At 33.8% G+C, this 19,595-nt stretch overlaps 1 protein-coding gene and 1 long non-coding RNA gene across 10 annotated transcripts; one reads left to right on the top strand and one right to left on the bottom strand.

The window, feature by feature from the left end:
• Positions 1-4,002: 4,002 nt before the first annotated feature.
• On the bottom strand, positions 4,003-7,034 carry LOC148781895 (uncharacterized). Its single transcript, XR_016055584.1, has 2 exons — positions 6,982-7,034; positions 4,003-4,079 (listed from the first exon to the last, which is right to left on the bottom strand). It is a non-coding gene; the product is annotated as an uncharacterized LOC148781895 (long non-coding RNA).
• Positions 5,965-18,230, top strand: LOC18426736 (transcription regulator). 9 transcript variants are annotated; one of them, XM_006833378.4, is made up of 11 exons: positions 5,965-6,171; positions 10,264-10,338; positions 10,431-10,501; positions 10,623-10,672; positions 14,866-14,933; positions 15,018-15,080; positions 15,485-15,572; positions 16,814-16,876; positions 16,981-17,060; positions 17,143-17,214; positions 17,913-18,230. In XM_006833378.4, exons 2-11 carry the CDS (start codon positions 10,307-10,309, stop codon positions 17,995-17,997), a joined length of 672 nt encoding a protein of 223 aa, XP_006833441.1. In that variant the 5' UTR covers positions 5,965-6,171; positions 10,264-10,306; the 3' UTR covers positions 17,998-18,230. The 9 variants fall into 9 exon arrangements, with proteins under 9 accessions (XP_006833441.1, XP_088722899.1, XP_088722902.1 ...); XM_088866773.1 differs by having other exon boundaries at positions 15,485-15,704; XM_088866776.1 differs by having other exon boundaries at positions 10,431-10,544.
• The last annotated feature ends 1,365 nt before the right edge of the window (positions 18,231-19,595 follow it).

The following is a 19,595-nucleotide window of genomic DNA, read 5'->3' as shown; positions in this document are numbered from 1 at the left end:
GGGGGAGAGAGAGTGAGCAGAGAAAGATAGCCTTGTGACTCCAAAATAAAGAAAAAGAGAGAGAGTAAGGCATTTTTGTCTTAAATCTATTGATTTTTTTACTTGGAGCGGTAAGTATAAAGAAAAATAGTTTAGGGTTTAGGGTGAGATACAAAAAGTTTTGTGGATTAAGATGTCTAGAAAGTTGATTTTGAAAAACTTTCATAATTTTTCCTAAAAAATTTAGAATAGGAAAAAAAAATGATAGTCATTCTTTCCATATGCTCTTTAGATAATTTGATAGTCTTCGATTCTCATTCTATGTCCATGAACTCTTCCATTGCAAAATCACGTGATTATTTGTATGGTTTTCACATATCGATGTACTATTCTTTTGTATATTTACAATATTACTTACATGAACGCTTATTGTATATCCACGTACTCTTCGATTGCACATTTACACGAGTATTTACATAATTAGTTATTTCATTTCTATGTGCAAGGCATGTGAATGGTGATCCCTAGGTACTAACAAGTGTGTGATACACAACACGTTCAAAAACCAAGTGCCCTGCATTTTTTTTTTAAACAAGAACCCGGTGCCCTGCTTAATACAAAGGAAACTTGTTTCATGCAGCAGGGACCGCATTTCTACATTTGTAGTCCCCGAGGTATAAAGCATCCATTTTAAAAATGGATGCGAATAGGTGGTCCATTTAAAAACAATTGAAACTACCGGTCCAAATGTTTTTTTAATAGAATTATTATTTTTAATTTATAAATTTTATTTATTTATTTATATTCATGACCAGCATGTTAGAAATTATATTTCCTTTAAAATTAAGTCCAAAAAATTTATCATAAGAATAAATTTTAAGAGGTGACTCATTTCATCGTGGAATCATAGAAACCGTTTCCTTGTTATAATCATAGAACTTTTCTTTTCCGAAAAAATTAAGTACATACATGTTTTTTTTATCATATGGGGAGTACCTCACGGTTTTTTTCCCCGAATTCCTTAATGATATTGGGATTAAATGTGGATAAAAAAACAAAGATGTTGGGATTAAATACAAAAGGGTTCGTACTCCTACAGGACTATAGTGCAAGTTTACTGCATCAATAAAAAATTACTTTAGGATTTTGTCCTTTAAAATTTTGGGAACCAACTAATTATCACTACACTATTATATTCAAAACTTAAATTTCGAAATTTGAGTTTTCTAATGCTTAGATCATACCCTCTAAAAATTGGACAGACTCTATTCAATTATGAGACACTATCGATTTAGATGTGTAGAGGATGCAATTGGGAGTATTTTTATTGAGGTTAATCTATGGGTTGAACATGTAATAATCTCCAAATTTAGGTTACTTAAATTAATCCTAAGTGTAGTTTTACCTTAGGAAATAATTGAACAGTTTACTCCCGAGGGAATATAAATTATTTGGATAATTAAAGTAAAAAGTATCCCTCACACCTTTCTTGTATTTAACAATGGAAAATGTTTCTATGCTTCCCTTATAGCATAGAAGTTATATCCTCCACCTACCATCCATCCGTCCAATTTTGATCAAGAAAGCCACTCACCATTTGATCTTAGACCCAACATTTGAACGTATTTTATTTTTAGTTTTTTTTATGAAAATTGTATGAATATAAATTTAGTGTGTGCCATCTTCTCATTGGGGCACACCTATAAAAAATATTAAAAATAATTTTTCGATAAAATATAATGACCAAAATACCCCTTGAAGCTTTCAGGGGTATTTTGATCATTTTATTTTATTGAAAATATTTTTTTTTATATTTTTCTTTAGTGCAAGTTTAATAGAGGAATGGACGTTCAAAATTTGGTGTCAATATTGTCTATAGAAAAAAATTAAAAATAAAATAGTGTAGAAACATGACATTGTGATTGGGGCAATCTTAGCCCTTCATTCAGAATGGACGGTTGGATAAAGGGGAGGGTAGAACTTCTATGCTGCAAGGGAAGCATAGAAAGTTTGCCTTTTAACAATTGGTACCCTTTTTTATATGTTTGCTCCGTGGATTCTTTTATGGGTAGCACGTGAAAGTTTACATGAACGCAAACAAATTCATCCGTATTACACTCTCGTATTATGCCTTATGGGCTCTTCAACCACAAGTTGTGTGGATGAAGCCAGACCTTCAGCAACCTGACTACTTCCGTTGACTACATCTTATCTAGGCTCATCATGTGCAACTTCGTCATTAACTTAACGTTGTAAATTTTCCATCCGGGCTTCTATATCATCCATTTCCATATGCACAAACTTCAACAACATTTCAAACACGTTGTTAACGTGATTATAAACTTCAGGATACTACTTCTATCTAAGTGTAAGTGCATGAACTGCACTAACCTGCAAAAACAAGATAGGTAATTATCATTGAACTAATAAGTAAGTACAAAATTAAAAAAAAATTGTAGGTCATATAAACATATAAACTGGTTTTTATAACCTCAAGGTCTTATTATATATTGTGGTCCATATGCAGGAACCATCTCTTTTTCTTCTTGGTTAGCAAGTTGCAATATGTTTTTTGGTGGGTTAGCGCTAGTATAGATTATAGGATGTGACACTAGGTTGTATCAGGCTTTGTACTCCTCTGAGGGCAATCCATTGGCAGTATCCATTTCAATGTCTGGCATCATTCGCTCATATTGGGTCAATCAATGATGGATCTTGTCAGAATTTACATTTTTCCAATCTCGTTGCCCACCTTGTCTACTAGACCTCTTACCAACATATATGGGATTTCTTGAAGTGCCGGGACACATGATCTGGCAAATACGACTCGGCAATATCGTCAAATATCAGGGTCGTTAAGCACACATTGCGGTTTCGAATGTCTGCCGCCTATCATCTGAAATGACCTCATCATGCTTGAAATAGAAATTCCATATTACCTGTTATATGATATGAAATCAAACATACAACAATCAGTCAATAAACAACTACAAATACTTAAATACTATTAAAATTAATCAATAATAAATATTGTAATATGAAAGTATCTACTAACCTAATTAGGTTGGAGGTTATCAAATTCTTATCTAATGGAAGGCATCAGGTTATGTGGATTAACATAATAATTCTTTGGTGGCTCTCATCTTTTTGCCCTAGGAATATTTGAAGAGATACTATGTGGTATGGGCCTCATACGTATAATATGCTCATAAGATCAACATTGCATTATATCGAGATATGAGAAGTTTTTTTTGGAAAGTAGTCTAAACTATTATGCTTATGTCATATACAAAAATATAATTTACATGCATAAGAGTGACTGAACCACTAAAATGTCTTCACTTGAAATGACAAGTCTTTCCAAGGGAACGATAATGATATGCGAGGGCTGCAGCACCCCAATCATATCTTCCGGCTTCCTCAATATCCTCGAAGAATTGTAAGTACGTCGTTGACACTGTTGCAATCGATGCATCTGTGAAAATGGTGATGCTGACGAGGAAGAGAATGTAGGCTCGGGTATTTCTAACAACATCAAGTTGTGAAAGTTGGCTAGATGACTGTCAAGTTGCCTCCAGTGGAGACTATTCCCAAATTGTTTTCTATGAACTTTGTTAGGTCACTGATAGGACAACATGTAACAGAGGCGTCATTCACAGCCAGTCCCAATAACTCGTAAACATCAAATAATGTGGTTGTCATCTCATCAATTTGAATATTGTAAAGAAATAAATTGGTCTCAAAATTCCATCTCTTTTCATTGGTTGCGACCAAAGGATGATCAATGTGATATGACCGGATAATAGATAGAGCACCCAACTCAGGCGCATTCACTAATTGAACTTGATGCCAATCGTGTAATTGAAAGTCCTTTCATCAATTATAATTTTTTGTTTTTCCTGATATATAACAAATAGACAACATATGAGTCACAATATATATACATTTACTTCCTATATCATATTTAAACAGACTACAATTTACTGAAAAATAACAAACTAATGGAAAGAGCAAATGTGTATACCATATGAAATATGATGAATGTTCTGAATGTAGCTGTAACAAACTTGGGTCCTGAGGACCTCCTGGGTATCCCCCATCTGGATGGACATCATGTTAATCATAAGATTATATGTGCAAAACTTAACTGAATAACTCATAAACAATAATGACATGCTATTATTAAACAACCGAAAAGATGGTCAATTTTAGACCATAACCTAGTGTTATGGAGCTCTTCAATTCAACCTAATAGTTCTAATACAAGTCCCATAGTTGCCTTATTGTCATTTCCCTCTCTTTACTATTAACAATTACAATAACAAGCACTACTTTATGAAAAGAACATGATAATACAAAGGAATGAATATCGAGATACCAATAACTCATCGTGCATTTACATATAGAATCAGAAACAATGTTCAGTCATAGATTAAACCTCCAAATAGGTAATAACAAATTTATGTATTGAATGAGCTCTCAAACAAATCTAGTGACAAATTATTGTATCTAAAATATTGAAGCATAAAGCATAAAGTTATTTATTTCCTATGTATTCCTAAAACCAACCCTTTCCTAAGATATCACTATATCTATCACAAATTTGTACTTAAGACTACCCAAGGGTATTAATGTTAACACACAATACAATATAATGAAATTTTTGCCTAGCATTCGAAATAAAGCAACACATCAACAATATATGCAAATGTGTTACCTCTCAGACATGATCAATCACAGTTCTGAAAATTTTCTCACATACACAAAATTTCCTCACAGGCACTAAAAAAAATAATAACTAAATTCAACCTCATGTATAAATTTTTAGATTTAAAAACCCCCGAAATTTCTAGTTCTAAAAAGCCCCTAATTTCTAAAATTTTATACAAACATTATCAACGCAAAAATTAACTGAAATTAACGAGAAAGAACTAGTGTGATTGATTATAAACCTTAAATCAAAATCTTATACAAATTAAATTCATAAAATCGACCCACAAATCATTGTATACATACACCTTTACTATAAATAAGAAATCTGTAACCTTCAAAATTTGAAAAATGCTGTCAAAGCCTTGTGATGATACATGAGCTTCTAATCTAATCGAAAGTTAGGGTTAGGTTTTTGGTCAGATACTGTGAGTTTTGAGACGCATAGAGGAGTAACTTTGAGATTCACTTACATAAAGCATAGAACATGAGACACAGAGAAGAGAATGTTAGCGTTTAAACTATTGGAGTCATTTTCGGTTGTTTAATAATCGAAATTCTAGCCATTTCGATTGTTGAACAATTGAAAAAGGGTGAAAATATATATTTTATAAAATTTCGTTATGAAGTGAAAAAAATGGACATTCCAATAATAACGAAAAATATTAAGTATTTAGGGTAATAACAGAAAATATAACAGATATATAGTATTTAGGGTAATAATAGAAAATATAACGGATATATATATATATATATATATATATATATATATATATATATATATATATATATATATATATATATATATATATATATAATTTTACCTAATAATAATAAGATTATTGGGACCGTACATGTGATCCATATTCTTACGTTATTTTCCGATCGTGGTCTTATTACCGTCCATCAGTAGGTGGAACGATACAATAATGAGCGGGTCCCCAAAAAATTGCATCAGCCAGGTGCAATTTTTTATTCACCGTCCAACGACTGAATCAATGGTGATAATCCGTATTGGATCTTATTGCATTTTGTTGGAAATTATGAGGTGCTTTTTTATGGATAGAATAGAATCTTCAACAAGAGTATATGATCCGTTCTCTTAATTATTATTTGACTTATTAGCTACCGACAGGTCCTCAGAAATGATCCCAAGTTTTTAGAAAGAGATAGCAGGTCCTCTTAAGATCCGATCCAAGTTTCTCCATTTGAGAAAGAGGAAGGGGCTTTCTCCATCCCCAATTTTTAGGAGAGATATTAAAGGGGTTTTCCATTCAGGTGTGAGGAACGGATTTTCAGACAATTAAATTTAGGAGAGAAAACAGCGGGTTTTCTTTTTTAGAGAGAGAGAGAGTGATTTTCTCCCTATTCAATTCCAGTGGAGAATAGATTTCTCTAGAGAGAAAAAGGATTTTCTCCCAAAAACAAAGGGGTTTTTCATTCTAGAGAGAGGAAGGGATTTTCTCCCAATTCAGTTTGCAGGTTGGTATTCTTCTCTAACCCTTTGATTGGTTGTTTGTCTGTCTCTTGTGGAGACCGTGCAATCTATCTTCTTGATTCTTCTAATTGTATGGTGTTGAATTTCTCTCAGAAACTATGTGAATCTGTTGCTATTTATTTTTTTCTTTAATATTTGATGATGGGTGCGATATTTGTCTATGCATCTTTGTTAAAGAAGGAATCTTGAATAGAGACTATCGATTACTTTGCAATCTGTATTTTGCAATAACTGGATATTGGTAATGAATGTGGTAAAGGGATTTGGTGGTCGGATTCTTATCCTACTTCAATTTTTAATAGCTAAAATAGGGTTCAGAATAGTGATGAAAACGAAATTTTGTTCCAGAATGTGTTAATTGTCTTGTTTATGGTGTAAATATTTATTATATGTTGAATCTGTATTTTATGGGATTAGTTTGTTTCTTATATGGGTTTCTTATTTTTTAAATAATTCCTTGGGACTCGTATTTAAGCTTATTTTGGAGTCCTATTTACATTAGGATGGGCTTGAGATGAAGTTAGAACTCCATATAGAGTTGGAAAGGGTTAGAGGCAAGTACGTACCACCTTATGGGGGTTTCCTTTGTCTATATATTGGGTGTTAGAAGTCCATAAAGGGTTAGAGGCAAGTACGTACCATTTTATGGGGGGTTGTCTTTTCTCTATCTATTGGTTGTTTTGTAGAGAGGGAAAGAGCCAGAAAAATAGAGAAAATGTAAGAAGTCCCAAAAATAAGAGAGCAAAAAACAACTGTGCAGAATTATATTAAAAAACAGTAAGGAAAAACCTTACAGGCCACTTTGAGGGGGCAATCCTCCTAGATAACAATCTCAATTCTCAAGCTTGTTCCATTCCCTACATGACTCTCACTTATATAAACCTCCATAGTCATCCTACATTTATAAACCTCCATAGTCAAGAAACTCTCAAATTAATAACCACTAACTCAAAAACTCCCACCTATTATTGAATTTCAACATTCAAATGAAACTCTCCTAACATTTATTAAGTTTTAACCCTTGGTCAAGGAACAGTTCTTTCTCGGTTTCTCTCAAGTAAGTGCCTTGTAATTTTCTTTCTTTGATTTAGTGAAAAAACATCGATTGTGTTCGCTTGTGGATGTAGTTACATCTGTGACGAACCACGTAAATTCTGGTGTTCTTTTTCTTTTATTTCTTTCCTACTTTATCTTTCTTACTTGTCGTCGATTCTATTTTTCCTTGTCCTTCATTTGCCAAAAATCAACCTGTCGGGTTTAAAGCTTCTGTGTAAATTTTGGTGTTCTTTTTCTTTTATTTTTTTCTTACTTTATTTTTCTTGCTTGTAGTCGATTCTATTTTTCCTCGTACTTTATTTGGCAAAAATCAACCTGTCGTGTTTAGAGCTTCTGCTGCCAAAAATCAACCCTTCGGGTTTAGAGCTTCTGAGCACAACATTATACATAAGGCCTTTTGTTGTATGGTTTGGTTGCTCTGTCTGCTAATTTCAGTTTTCCAATTTGATTTAAGTTGCATTTCTTTTTCCTGGTTCCAAAAATTTTGATTGTGAAAAAAGAACTGTTTCTCTATCTAGGATCAATAAATGCGTGCCAAAGCTCTCAGCTAATGGGTACTTATTTCTCAAAAAATGTATTAATTAAAATGAGAATTATTTTGAAAATCTTAAGAATAAAATAACACAAGTAACTGATATTTCTTATTGTCTTGTACAATTTTTTTGTTTTATGCAATTATTTTCTTATATATATATATATATATATATATATAAACATTGAAATAGTTTATATAAGGTTGACACCTTAAGATGTAGAATTAAGGTGCACCTCTAAAATCCAAAAATTTGTTTTCACGTTGGAAAAACATCTAATTGATCATCTCGACATCAAGATGTATGAAAATAGAGAAAAAAATAGATTTCAAGTCCTAAAAATAGTACATCTTGCAGCACAATATTTGAACCTTCTATTTTCAAGATTTTCATGCATTTATAGATTTGCTTGATTTGAACCATTTTTTGAGTTTAAAATTGTATGATTAGAAATAAAAATAGATTCTTGCACTATCTTAAGAATTTTCGACACCAAAATTGCATCCCATGACAAATTTTGGTGGTGCACCTTACTTTGATTGTTTAAGGTTGCAATACTACTACTACTACTACTACTATTTCCATATGTATTCTCTTCCTTAAAACACTTGCTACTACTACTACTACTATCGTCGTTATTATTATTATTATTATTATTGGTTTGTAAGGAATAGATGGTGTTTGGTCGTACTTCAAAATTTGTTCAAAGGGGGCGCTCTCTCTAGTTGCAAATAAAGCTGTTTTTCTTTATCTCTCTAGTTTTTCTTTATCAATTTTTGTTTTCTTAAAGAAATCCTTCCACTTTTCTGCATCAGAGACTGAGGAGGAAATTTAATTTTACCACAGAGCTACTAATACTTTCCGTATGTATTCTCTTCTTTATCAATTTTTGTTTTCTAAATGAAATCCTTCCACTTTTCTGCATCAGAGACTGAGCAGGAAGTTTAATTTTACCACAGAGCTACTAATACTTTCCGTATGTATTCTCTTCCTTAAAACACTTGCTACTACTACTACTATCGTCGTTATTATTATTATGACTATTATTATTATTATTATTATTATTATTGGTTTGTAAGGAATTGATGGTGTTTGGTCGTACTTCAAAATTTGTTCAAAGAGGGCGCTCTCTCTAGTTGCAAATAAAGCTGTTTTCTTTATCTCTCTAGTTTTTCTTTATCAATTTTTGTTTTCTTAAAGAAATCCTTCCACTTTTCTGCATCAGAGACTGAGCAGGAAATTTAATTTTACCACAGAGCTACTAATACTTTCCGTATGTATTCTCTTCTTTATCAATTTTTGTTTTCTAAATGAAATCCTTCCACTTTTCTGTATCAGAGACTGAGCAGGAAATTTAATTTTACCACAGAGCTACTAATACTTTCCGTATGTATTCTCTTCCTTAAAACACTTGCTACTACTACTACTATCGTCGTTATTATTATTATTACTATTATTATTATTATTATTGGTTTGTAAGGAATAGATGGTGTTTGGTCGTACTTTAAAATTTGTTCAAAGAGGGCGCTCTCTATAGTTGCAAATAAAGCTGTTTTTCTTTATCTCTCTAGTTTTTCTTTATCAATTTTTGTTTTCTTAAAGAAATCCTTCCACTTTTCTGCATCAGAGACTGAGCAGGAAATTTAATTTTACCACAGAGCTACTAATACTTTCCGTATGTATTCTCTTCTTTATCAATTTTTGTTTTCTAAATGAAATCCTTCCACTTTTCTGCATCAGAGACTGAGCAAGAAATTTAATTTTACCACAGAGCTACTAATACTTTCCGCATGTATTCTCTTCCTTAAAACACTTGCTACTACTACTACTATCATCGTTATTATTATTATTACTATTATTATTATTATTATTATTATTGGTTTGTAAGGAATAGTGGTGTTTGGTCGTACTTCAAAATTTGTTCAAAGAGGGCACTCTCTCTTGTTGCAAATAAAGCTGTTTTTCTTTCTCTCTAGTTTTTCTTTATCAATTTTTGTTTTCTTAAAGAAATCCTTCCACTTTTTTGCATCAGAGACTGAGCAGGAAATTTAATTTTACCACAGAGCTACTAATACTTTCCGTATGTATTCTCTTCTTTATCAATTTTGTTTTCTTAAAGAAATCCTTCCACTTTTCTGGATCAGAGACTGAGCAGGAAATTTAATTTTACCAGAGCTACTAATACTTTCCGTATGTATTCTCTTCCTTAAAACACTTCCAATTAATCAACAAATCTATGTGTTACTTTGTTTATCAAATCATTATGATTTCATGTTATTTGATCTTTGGGGGGGGGGAGGACATCATCTTTTGGTTCTACTGAAGATGGGGTTTTGTTGTCCTTTTTATCAGATATATAGTCCCAAAAAACATGTGCTTTATTTTCTTGTGGTCTGTCCATCTTGAATTTTTCAATGTCTCAGCAAATACAATTTTAATTATTTGCTTCTTGTCGTCTCTTAAACTTACAGTTCTTAAGAACCGTAGGTTGCAAGATTAACCTGTTTATGGTTCAAAAAGCTTATCCAATATGAAGTATTTGGAGTACACTCCTTTAGACAGGTAAAATTTGATTTGTATTTCATTTGTTGAGACTGGCTTTCCTGCTATATTTTAGTTTGTAAATTATACTGAAACTCTTCTACACCATCCAGTATAAGTTCTTTCCTCAGTCATGTAAACCTTGGAGAGTGCATCCTCAAGGGAAATCTTGAAGCGTATTCATGTGAGTGCAAGGTTTCAAACCTCTGAGAGAGGCAGATTTTACTGTGAGTTTTTTATATTTTTAAATCCAAATGCTAACTTGAAAATCATGGTTTATTGTTCTAAATATCATGACTCTCCAGGCAAACATACTGGGATGGATAAGAAACTATCACTTAGCTTGGAGAAAGAGGTAATTTAATATACTCAATTCAATCTCGTTTTATGTGATTATTCAGTATATCTTTGAATGTCTCCATGTTTGATGCTGTTTATGGCCTTCTGTGCACAACCATTTTATACATAATTATTGTAATCTAATATGTACTTACGGTTATGAACTTATGATCATACTGGGATATGCTGGAGATCAGTAAAAACTGGAGATTTATTCAATTCTTATGATTTTTCAAGCACCTATATTTTTTATTGATTTATTGTACTAGGCAACATTGGTCACATGATACTTGCAATGTGCCAATCACCAGTTCTGTTTCATTTTTGCACTGATGTTTTTGCACATAAAATTTGATTCATCTGTCACTGCAGTTCCCTGAACTCATGATAGCTACTATAGGAGCATTATCCAGTTTCTTAGATAACCTTTCCATTTTATGAGGGTGTTACCTAATAGAAAGTTGGTCGATTGATTACTGGGTACCCTCCCTTTTAGAACTCACTCTATAGAAAGTTGGTCGATTGATTACTGGGTACCCTCCCTTTTAGAGCTCACTTTAATTCATTGTGTTTGAATTGTCAATTTCTCTCTCTCCTTTGCTCCAGGGTTTCACTTAGATTGTAAGTTCCGCAGTTGTTCTCGTTGTGGCACCTTTCCCGAAGTTGTTCTCATTGTGACTCTTTTCCTATCTGTGCCATTTGAAATATTGACTCGATCATGTTGGAATATGCTATCTTCTACTTGATCCCAGAACTAGCGTTTCAAATCAATGTAAACTAACCTTTAAAGTTACAAGAAATCAGTTGAAAACTAATCAATCTGTCTGATACATTTGTTATCTGTTTTCCAAATTGAAATTAAACGTGAAATTAGTTCTTCTCCAAATTCATGGGTTTTGAATGTTAGAATACTTTTTACTAATTAGCAATGAAATAAAGCTTCTCAATAAAATTATGTCATCAATATTTTTATCAAATTTTATTAAAAGTGTAGGAGCATGTGTGGAATTGGATTTTTTGTCCAGTATGAGTTGAATCATCTATTTATACTTTCATATTGAAGCATAATGAATCAGCATTTTCACTGGAATTTTGGATTGAAACATTCACATGGTTTAATTAGTTATGTATTACGGAGCGGAACTTTTTTTATTTATTTATGTGGCATATGTTTCTGATGTTTCCGTAATATACTCTGTTCTGTTGTATGCATGAGGATGTTTGCAAAAAATGGGTTTTTTGAAGTGCACACCATATTTATGGGTAAAATATTTTTGTTTCTAGTGTATAGATGTGGACCTGGATCTTTTTAGGGAAATTTACCAAAAAGCGCCCAAGGGATATGTGACGTTACTGATTTCTTTTGATTTATTTTAGAAAAGCCCATAAAGGAGACATGATCATGAGTTAGAAAATTGGTGTATTAGGTGTCTTTTGATAAACCTTCCCTAGCATTTAAGCCTCTATTGCATGTTTACTTTGAGAGACCATATACACCAGATACTTGCTGTTTCCATTGCATTTTTCTCATACATGACTACTCATTTACTTTTCCTTTAACTGTGCACTGTGTGTTTTCACATTCCTTCATATGTCTCCATGCATATCATATAAAAATTTTGAATCTTTTGAATAATATGGTTGGGCATTAGAAACCATCTTTTTTTTTCATACGATTATATGTTGTTTTGACTTGTTACAGTGATAATACGTCCATTAATTGTTGAAAATATTGTTGAAACATTTTGGTACTGTTAGAAAGATACATCCTCTCATGAGTTTCCCCATTATCCTCATCTCTCCACTCCTGGCAAAATTAAGTATATTATTAAATGTTACACTGGCTTTACTAGAAAAGCATAGATTATAATTTCCGTACAAAATGTAGTTGTAAAAAGGAATCTAATCATACTTAATAGAATCGTATATTTATTTTAATAGATGTCGGATCTCGATTTTATCTTTTATAATAGTGATTATAAAACTCACAGTTGAAATGCCATGGCCATTTTATGCATCCATTCAGTTGGTTTCCTACTTTAGGCCTTCAACTTTGTGATGACTTTATAAAAGAGAAAGGTTATAAAATTATGAAATTCATATAGAAATTTTATATGCAATTAGTTTGTGATTTTTCATATATACTTAGTTTGTGATGTTTTAAAAGGGATGCCTAGGTCAGATAATTTCAGGGTTCATGCAGAAGTCGATTCTGCCTGCAGAAATGCTTATATAGTTATATCCGGTTTCCTAGTAAAAGGAAAGGTCGCGGGAATAGGTAACATATTGAGTATGTCTTTTGAAGGTCATACTAAAGTTTTAAAAACTGTCAGCATGATCTGTAAGCTGGAAAATGGGTCCCAGTGGAAGGAAGTAAAATCAACAAATGCATATGTAAGGGCTTCAGGCTGCTTAGGAACATTATCTCTTCTACTAATTATGAGAGATCAATTGGTCAGAAGAGGAATGGGCGTAGATAGGGTTATGGGAACATTCACTAGTCTAGAACAAGCAAGGCTGTTGTCATTGATTTTTGAAGTCCTTTTTTTCTCAGCTACCTGAATTGTCATTGATTATTGAAGTCTTGGACAGTACAGTCCAGATGGAAATTGGCTGCTAATGACTTCATAAAGAGAACTAGATGCATGTCATTATGATACATGACACTTCAGTATGAATTGGATGAATATTTCATGATCAAGAGTTTATTGGATAGAAATATATGTGGTTGGACTACTTTTATATCTCCCTCATTGGTAACATGCTTTCATCATGATTTCCTTATTTTAAAAATTGATGTACAAGTGTGTGTAACGACTCATGCCTCCATTTATAGAGTAGAGTCTATGCACAGAAGACTCTACAAATGTACTCCGAAACCTTGAAAAACATGAAACAGGGTCTTTGTTAAGCCTGATTTGGACATCCCTTCTCTAGCCAGTGCATCTTCTTCATTCGCTTCTCTTCATGCGTGAGTGAATGCCACTCATAAATTCCTGGTGCGGTCCCAATTTTCTTCAAACACATTGTGTAATTGCCGAAGACAGGCGTTGTTCCCACTGCCCCAGGCAATGGCATTAAAGAGAGTCTCCCTCTTTCATGACTGCATCCCATCTCATATCTAAGCACCTTATTCCAACAAGCAGGGACTAGTGCCTTGTTTGAGCCACAGGTGTGAAGAGGAACAGATTAAGTGATCAAAATCTTCCCTTGATAGCCCCTCAGTAGGTCCTGGATTTTCCCTTGATGGTCTCTCAGAAGGTCCTGGAGTTTCCCTTGATGGTCCCTTAGTAGGTCCTGGATTTTCCCTAGAACTCCCATTTAAGTTCAATTTCAAGAAATCCTTAGGTGGAAGCAAACCAATTTAAAAAATGGAACAGTGTAACCCAAAAGTTTTTGTCTTAGCCTCATCAATGATATGATTGCGGCCTTAATGTGCTCCTTCACAACTGGCCGTTCCTTGTCTTTTTTCATTGAGACTTCTATCTTTTCTATCGAGCTATATGAACCGCACAGTTAACGTCCACAAGACAAGGCCCTCTTTGGGCACTGGTGGGGAGAACCATTGCACTACTCATTCAGTCATTTCTTGGGCTACTCCTTTCACCATTTGTTCAATATGCTTGGACTATTCCTTCGGCTATGTTACAAGGATACATATACCAGAATCGGTCTGCCTCAGATTTGAAGAATCAGAGTTACCTACCCGTAAGTCCTGTTTGACACATGCACAAATCTGTATAATGAACACACATGCCAGGCACATGCAGATACATGCCCATACACATATATGAACTAGTCTTTACCTACCTTCCTTTCTTTCTTTGCAACACTGCTTTTTGCTGTCATGAATGTGCATAGGAACTTGTGCATTGACTTGCATCACTAATTAGTTACTGCCATTTGTTTATTCTGAAGCATTAAGCCTGTTTCTTTGATCCAATTCCTAACAATTTTCGTATTATTTCTTATATCATATTATCAAAGAGTTTCTGAGTTTAGATCTCTATATGTCAAATAGTATATAGTCAGTCATTTACTGACGGCCGCTTTGCCTTTGCTTCAAAAATGAGCTAAGTGGTCTGTGGAAGCTCTTATTGTCTTTGTAGTCTTTTTGCCATCATGAAAATGCGAACTATCATTTTTTATGTACAAGCAGCTACGTTAGCCCATAGGTAGAATAATGAACTTTTACATGTATTATTGCAGTTCTTGGATTGCCTCGCAGAGTCTCCAGGAAGTTTCTCATCCTCTCCTTCCTTGTCTAGCAAAGACGGGTAGTGAACAATAGTCAAATGCGTTTATTAATCCTGTACTATTTGCAATAGTTATCTAAATATCACCGTCTTTTCTTATGCCAGCCGGAAGACATTGATTTACCTGGTTCTTACTCTCAATCACATGTATCCAGATTATGACTTCAGGTATAACATCCCTTGTCACTTATATAACAGGGCTATGATGCATGGATACTACAAAATGAGTGCTGCATTCTTGTCAGATACTACAAAAAATTCATGTGAAATTACCGAGAATTGACATTTAACTGTCTGTAGAGGGAGAGGATTTAAGGGTACTGTCAATGTCAGCTTAGTGGGCGACTTGGCAACCCACATTTTGATCCTTTCTCATTAGAAACTGTGGAAGTGGTGTCAAAGGTTTGACAGACGGTTTAGAAGACCGTTGCTCTTACATGAGCTGAGAGTTCAAGTCTCTCCATTTCCTATGAAATCTTTTCTTAAGCCCTCCCATTGAGTGTGTTGGCAATTTTGTTTGGTTAGATTGTTTGTCTCCTTTTGTAGTAATTCTTCCTTTTTCACGAAAGCAGTGCGGTGCAAGCTCATCATTTTGTCAGAGAGGATGCATTGGACAATTTCGAACTGAAATTTAATTCTTACATGTTAGAGGCAGCAAGGGTATCGTTTCTTCCTCACTTTGTATTCTTGGAACCGTTTGTATCCATTATGTCTCCATGCTGTGTGGTCATCAAATTTGATTGCAATCATTTCTTTAATGATCACAAAAGACCTCGTGGTGTTTATGTCAATGTAAGCCATCTATCATAGCCTGATGTGTCTTACTTTTTATCTCAACTCTTCTTTATCATGGAGGTGAATATCTTTTTTGCTTATTTGTCCTAGTCAAATAATTGCCTTCAAGCTCTTACATTCGGGGAACAAAAAAAAGAATTTGTCTTTAAGCTCTTACAAAATCTGAAGGTTCTTAAATATATTCACAAGAGGCAGAGCTTTTCTGTCATCGGTTTCTTAAATATTTGTCACTTCTTTATGAGTGAGGTAAGTCTTCAAGGCCAGTTTAATTCGTTATACTCTAGTCCTTGATAAATGTTCAGCGCTTTAGAATATAATCTCTGTTATACGATTGGTACTATCTAGGGTACCTCACTAGGTTCCCTTGAATACCTAACAACCTAGTGTTTGTGAGTCCTACCATACTGGTTTATGTACTTTGTATGGCTACTGAATCCTTACATTCAAATTTGGAGCACATGTTAGTCATGCCACCCAACTGTTTGTGGGACCTTGGACCTAGTCATGCTATTTTATGTAGTTTTGCATGCCCTTTGATGAACTCAATGAATTCTCAGGTAATCCTGTTCAATTGTCCATACCATTCTGAACCGCTGATTATTGCCTAGAAATAGGAAAAGTTGCAATTGTGCGTGCACACTCAGTATAATCATTAACAAATTTTGTGGAAGACTACCAACTTCTTGTGTATTACGGTATGAGTTACCTGGAAACCCTATTATTGATTGTCATACTACTGGCTATGATGCTTTGATTGTGGAGTATTCTTAGTTTGTGCCTGCATGCAACTTATTCCTCTCTATATTCTTTTTGTTCAATATGTTCAACCCCTCTCCCAGCGTCCTGATCTCGCCCCACCTAACTAAGATCTCGCTTTCGTCCTCGCTCTATGCACAGTCCTTTTGCAATACCTGTCACTTACCTGCTTACAAGCAATATACATGAATATACATGGTATACAAGATTTCAGTGTTTGTGATGTAGACTTTAACCAGATGTACTGTGAGCATTACCTATTTTTCATTGTCTATATATAATTTTTTGTTGTTTAATGTGTCTGTTAACCTTGCTATTGTATGTCATTTGTCAATGTCCATCCTTACCAGGAATGGGCTAGCATTAATGGTGAAAGTTCTCTTCTGGAGTCGACACTAAGAGCTATTGATGAGGTAAGGCAGTACTTTTTATCACCTGGTGCATGGTCTGACGCCTTGGGATCATATGGGTGTTTTAACTCATGAACATGGCTGTTTTAACTCATGAATTTAAGCAGGTAATTAATCTGGAGGAATGTGAAGTTTATAGTTACTATCCAGATTTTGAAGAAGATCCCTCTTTAGAGAAGGGAGCCATGTGAGATTCTTGAAGACTCCCTTCATGTGAATAATTTGTGCATTCCTTTGGTCTCCTAACTTGAAATTTTATGATACTGCAGATGGTCCTTCTATTTCTTCTTCTATAACAAGAAGTTAAAACGTGTTGTAAGCTTCCGCTGTGCCTGCTTAAGGTGAGTTTGTATCACATGTTTAAAGTTTATATATATATATATATATATATATATATATATATATATATATATAGGGTAGTGATTTCATGCAACGGTTGTATAGTAATATAATGCAACAACCTTCAAAAACGGTGTTATGACTATTTGTTTGATCCAAATTTTAAAATATGTACTCTTTTCATTCTAATGAACAATCACAAGAAAGAAAAATATGAATATATATATATATATATATATATATATATATATATATATATATAAAGTATGGTGTTCAACCTTCTCAAAAGCCATTTTTGAGGTAGGTCAGAGACAAAAAGATTCCATATGATTTTACTCCTAAAACGTTCCCCTTAAAAGGAAATTGATTTGGAGCTCCAAATCAAATCTTATTTGGAGTAGCCTCTACAAATCTGGTTAATTCATAACTCTGAAATCCTGTGAAGATATGCATATGGTTCATCTGTGACAAGGAAAAGAGGTCCTTTGCCTTTATTTAAAGTAATCATCTTGTTGCCCATCAAGATTCTGGTGGTTTACCTGAAGTTTGAACTGCAGCTAAAAGTTTGTCATCATTTTACCTAACTATCAATCTAATAGCCTGTCTTTATTTTCTCATCTCCTTCCACCTTTTCCTTTGGCTTTTTAACTTGAGGACTGAATATTTTTGTATTGATTGGTTTTAATTACCTGCAATACAGCAAGTTGGTGATGGATGATGATCAATTTGTTGATGAGATGCAAATGAATGATGATTGGGATATATTTGATGGCATGGACATGTGATTCTGTACAAATGTGTACAAAATGTATATGTAAAAATGAAGGCAAGCAGACTCCATGTGTATGATATACTTGCACCAACCATCGTTGTTACCTGTAGACTATCATGAGCAGGACTGTCCATGTGACTGATTTTTAGAGACTCTTGTACATTGCATGGTTTGTTTGTTTGTATGGATTGTACGGTTAGGATTGACTAATCAATGAAGCTTTTAGTGGAATTGGAGGTGAGTTAACAGTTCTTTCTTAAGTTCAAGAGGAGCTATTTTGAACATCTTATGACATGTTTAAGCCTCAGGAATGGCTCTATGAAGTCTGTTCATGAAAAGTGATCATCTTGCTACAAATATACAGAGCCTTTTCTTTTCACTTGGTCACATGTCGTAGGGGTGGCAATGGACCCGGACCCGACGACCGGACGCGACCGAGGTCCGGGTATGGGTCCAAAAAATGGATCCAACAAATTGGGTTTGGGTCCAAAACTCAGACCTGAACACTATTTAGGTCCGGGTCCAAACAGTTGACTTCGGGTCCAGGTCCAGTTGGGTCCTGTCGTGTCTGGGTCTGATGACTTTGGGTCCAGTCGGGTTGGCCGGACTCGACCCAACCTGTTGCCACCCCAGGTAGACAGAGAAATACATGAGTAGGTTTTAGTGAAATAGTTCTAATCTACGTATAATTCGCTCTTTTTGAATCTTCACAACACTGCCTTAAAGCAATTCCTTGATGCTCTCGTTATATGCAGTAATTTGACCTTGAAATTTATAAATAAAAAACCGGGTTCCTACCCAGGCCAGCGCCATATAACGAATCCTGCTTTCTCCTATGATGCAATGGTGGGAATGGTCCCAATCAATAATTCGTCGAATTTATGCATCTCAATTAGTGCATCATGAATTTTCATGGGACATTAAACTTGGAGAAAGTTTGATTCAACTCTCCTTATAATGGTGAGAGCTGAATGGGCATTGCGATTTAGGAATTTTGAATTTCTTTTATTTAAAGGAAATGTATACAAAGAGACGGTCTACTTTTAGCACACAATCACTTTTGTCCTTCTGTCTTTCAAATTTTAAATTGGATGGTTGTGAGCATGTTATTGATTAAACTTAAAAAGTTTCAAAAACAGATTTTTTAAATTTTTTTGATACATTTCATACCATCCAATTTGACCTCTAATACGTAAGAGTAATTGTGGCTTTGTATAAAAGATAAATGATCTCATGGTATACAATTTTGGAAAAGGGTTGTATATTATGAAATTATTTATTTTTGGTACAAGAAGGTCACAAACATTTTTATGTATTTGATGTATCGTTAAACATATTGAAGTGTAGTAGACCATTTAAAAAACTTAATTTTGGATAATGTGTTTAGTCAATGACACATCTCTAATTATCCAATTTCACATCTAATAGTCAATAATAATTGTGATCTTTTTGAACAAAAAGTAAATGGCCATGCTTTATAGTGTATACATTTTCAGAAGAAAATGTGTTCTATTAAATTGTATGTTAGAAAAGTGTTTGGTAAGTTAGCTGACTCACCTATATATTTGGGGCTTGCTTCAAAATTCATCTTTGAGATAAATTTTGGATCCA

Source organism: Amborella trichopoda, chromosome 5, assembly GCF_054954075.1.
Source record: "Amborella trichopoda isolate Santa Cruz 75 chromosome 5, AtrichopodaSantaCruz75HAP2 v2.0, whole genome shotgun sequence".
Lineage (NCBI taxonomy): Eukaryota > Viridiplantae > Streptophyta > Magnoliopsida > Amborellales > Amborellaceae > Amborella > Amborella trichopoda.
The sequence above is the reverse complement of the archived record's forward strand: the minus strand, read 5'-3'. Positions and strand labels throughout refer to the sequence as shown.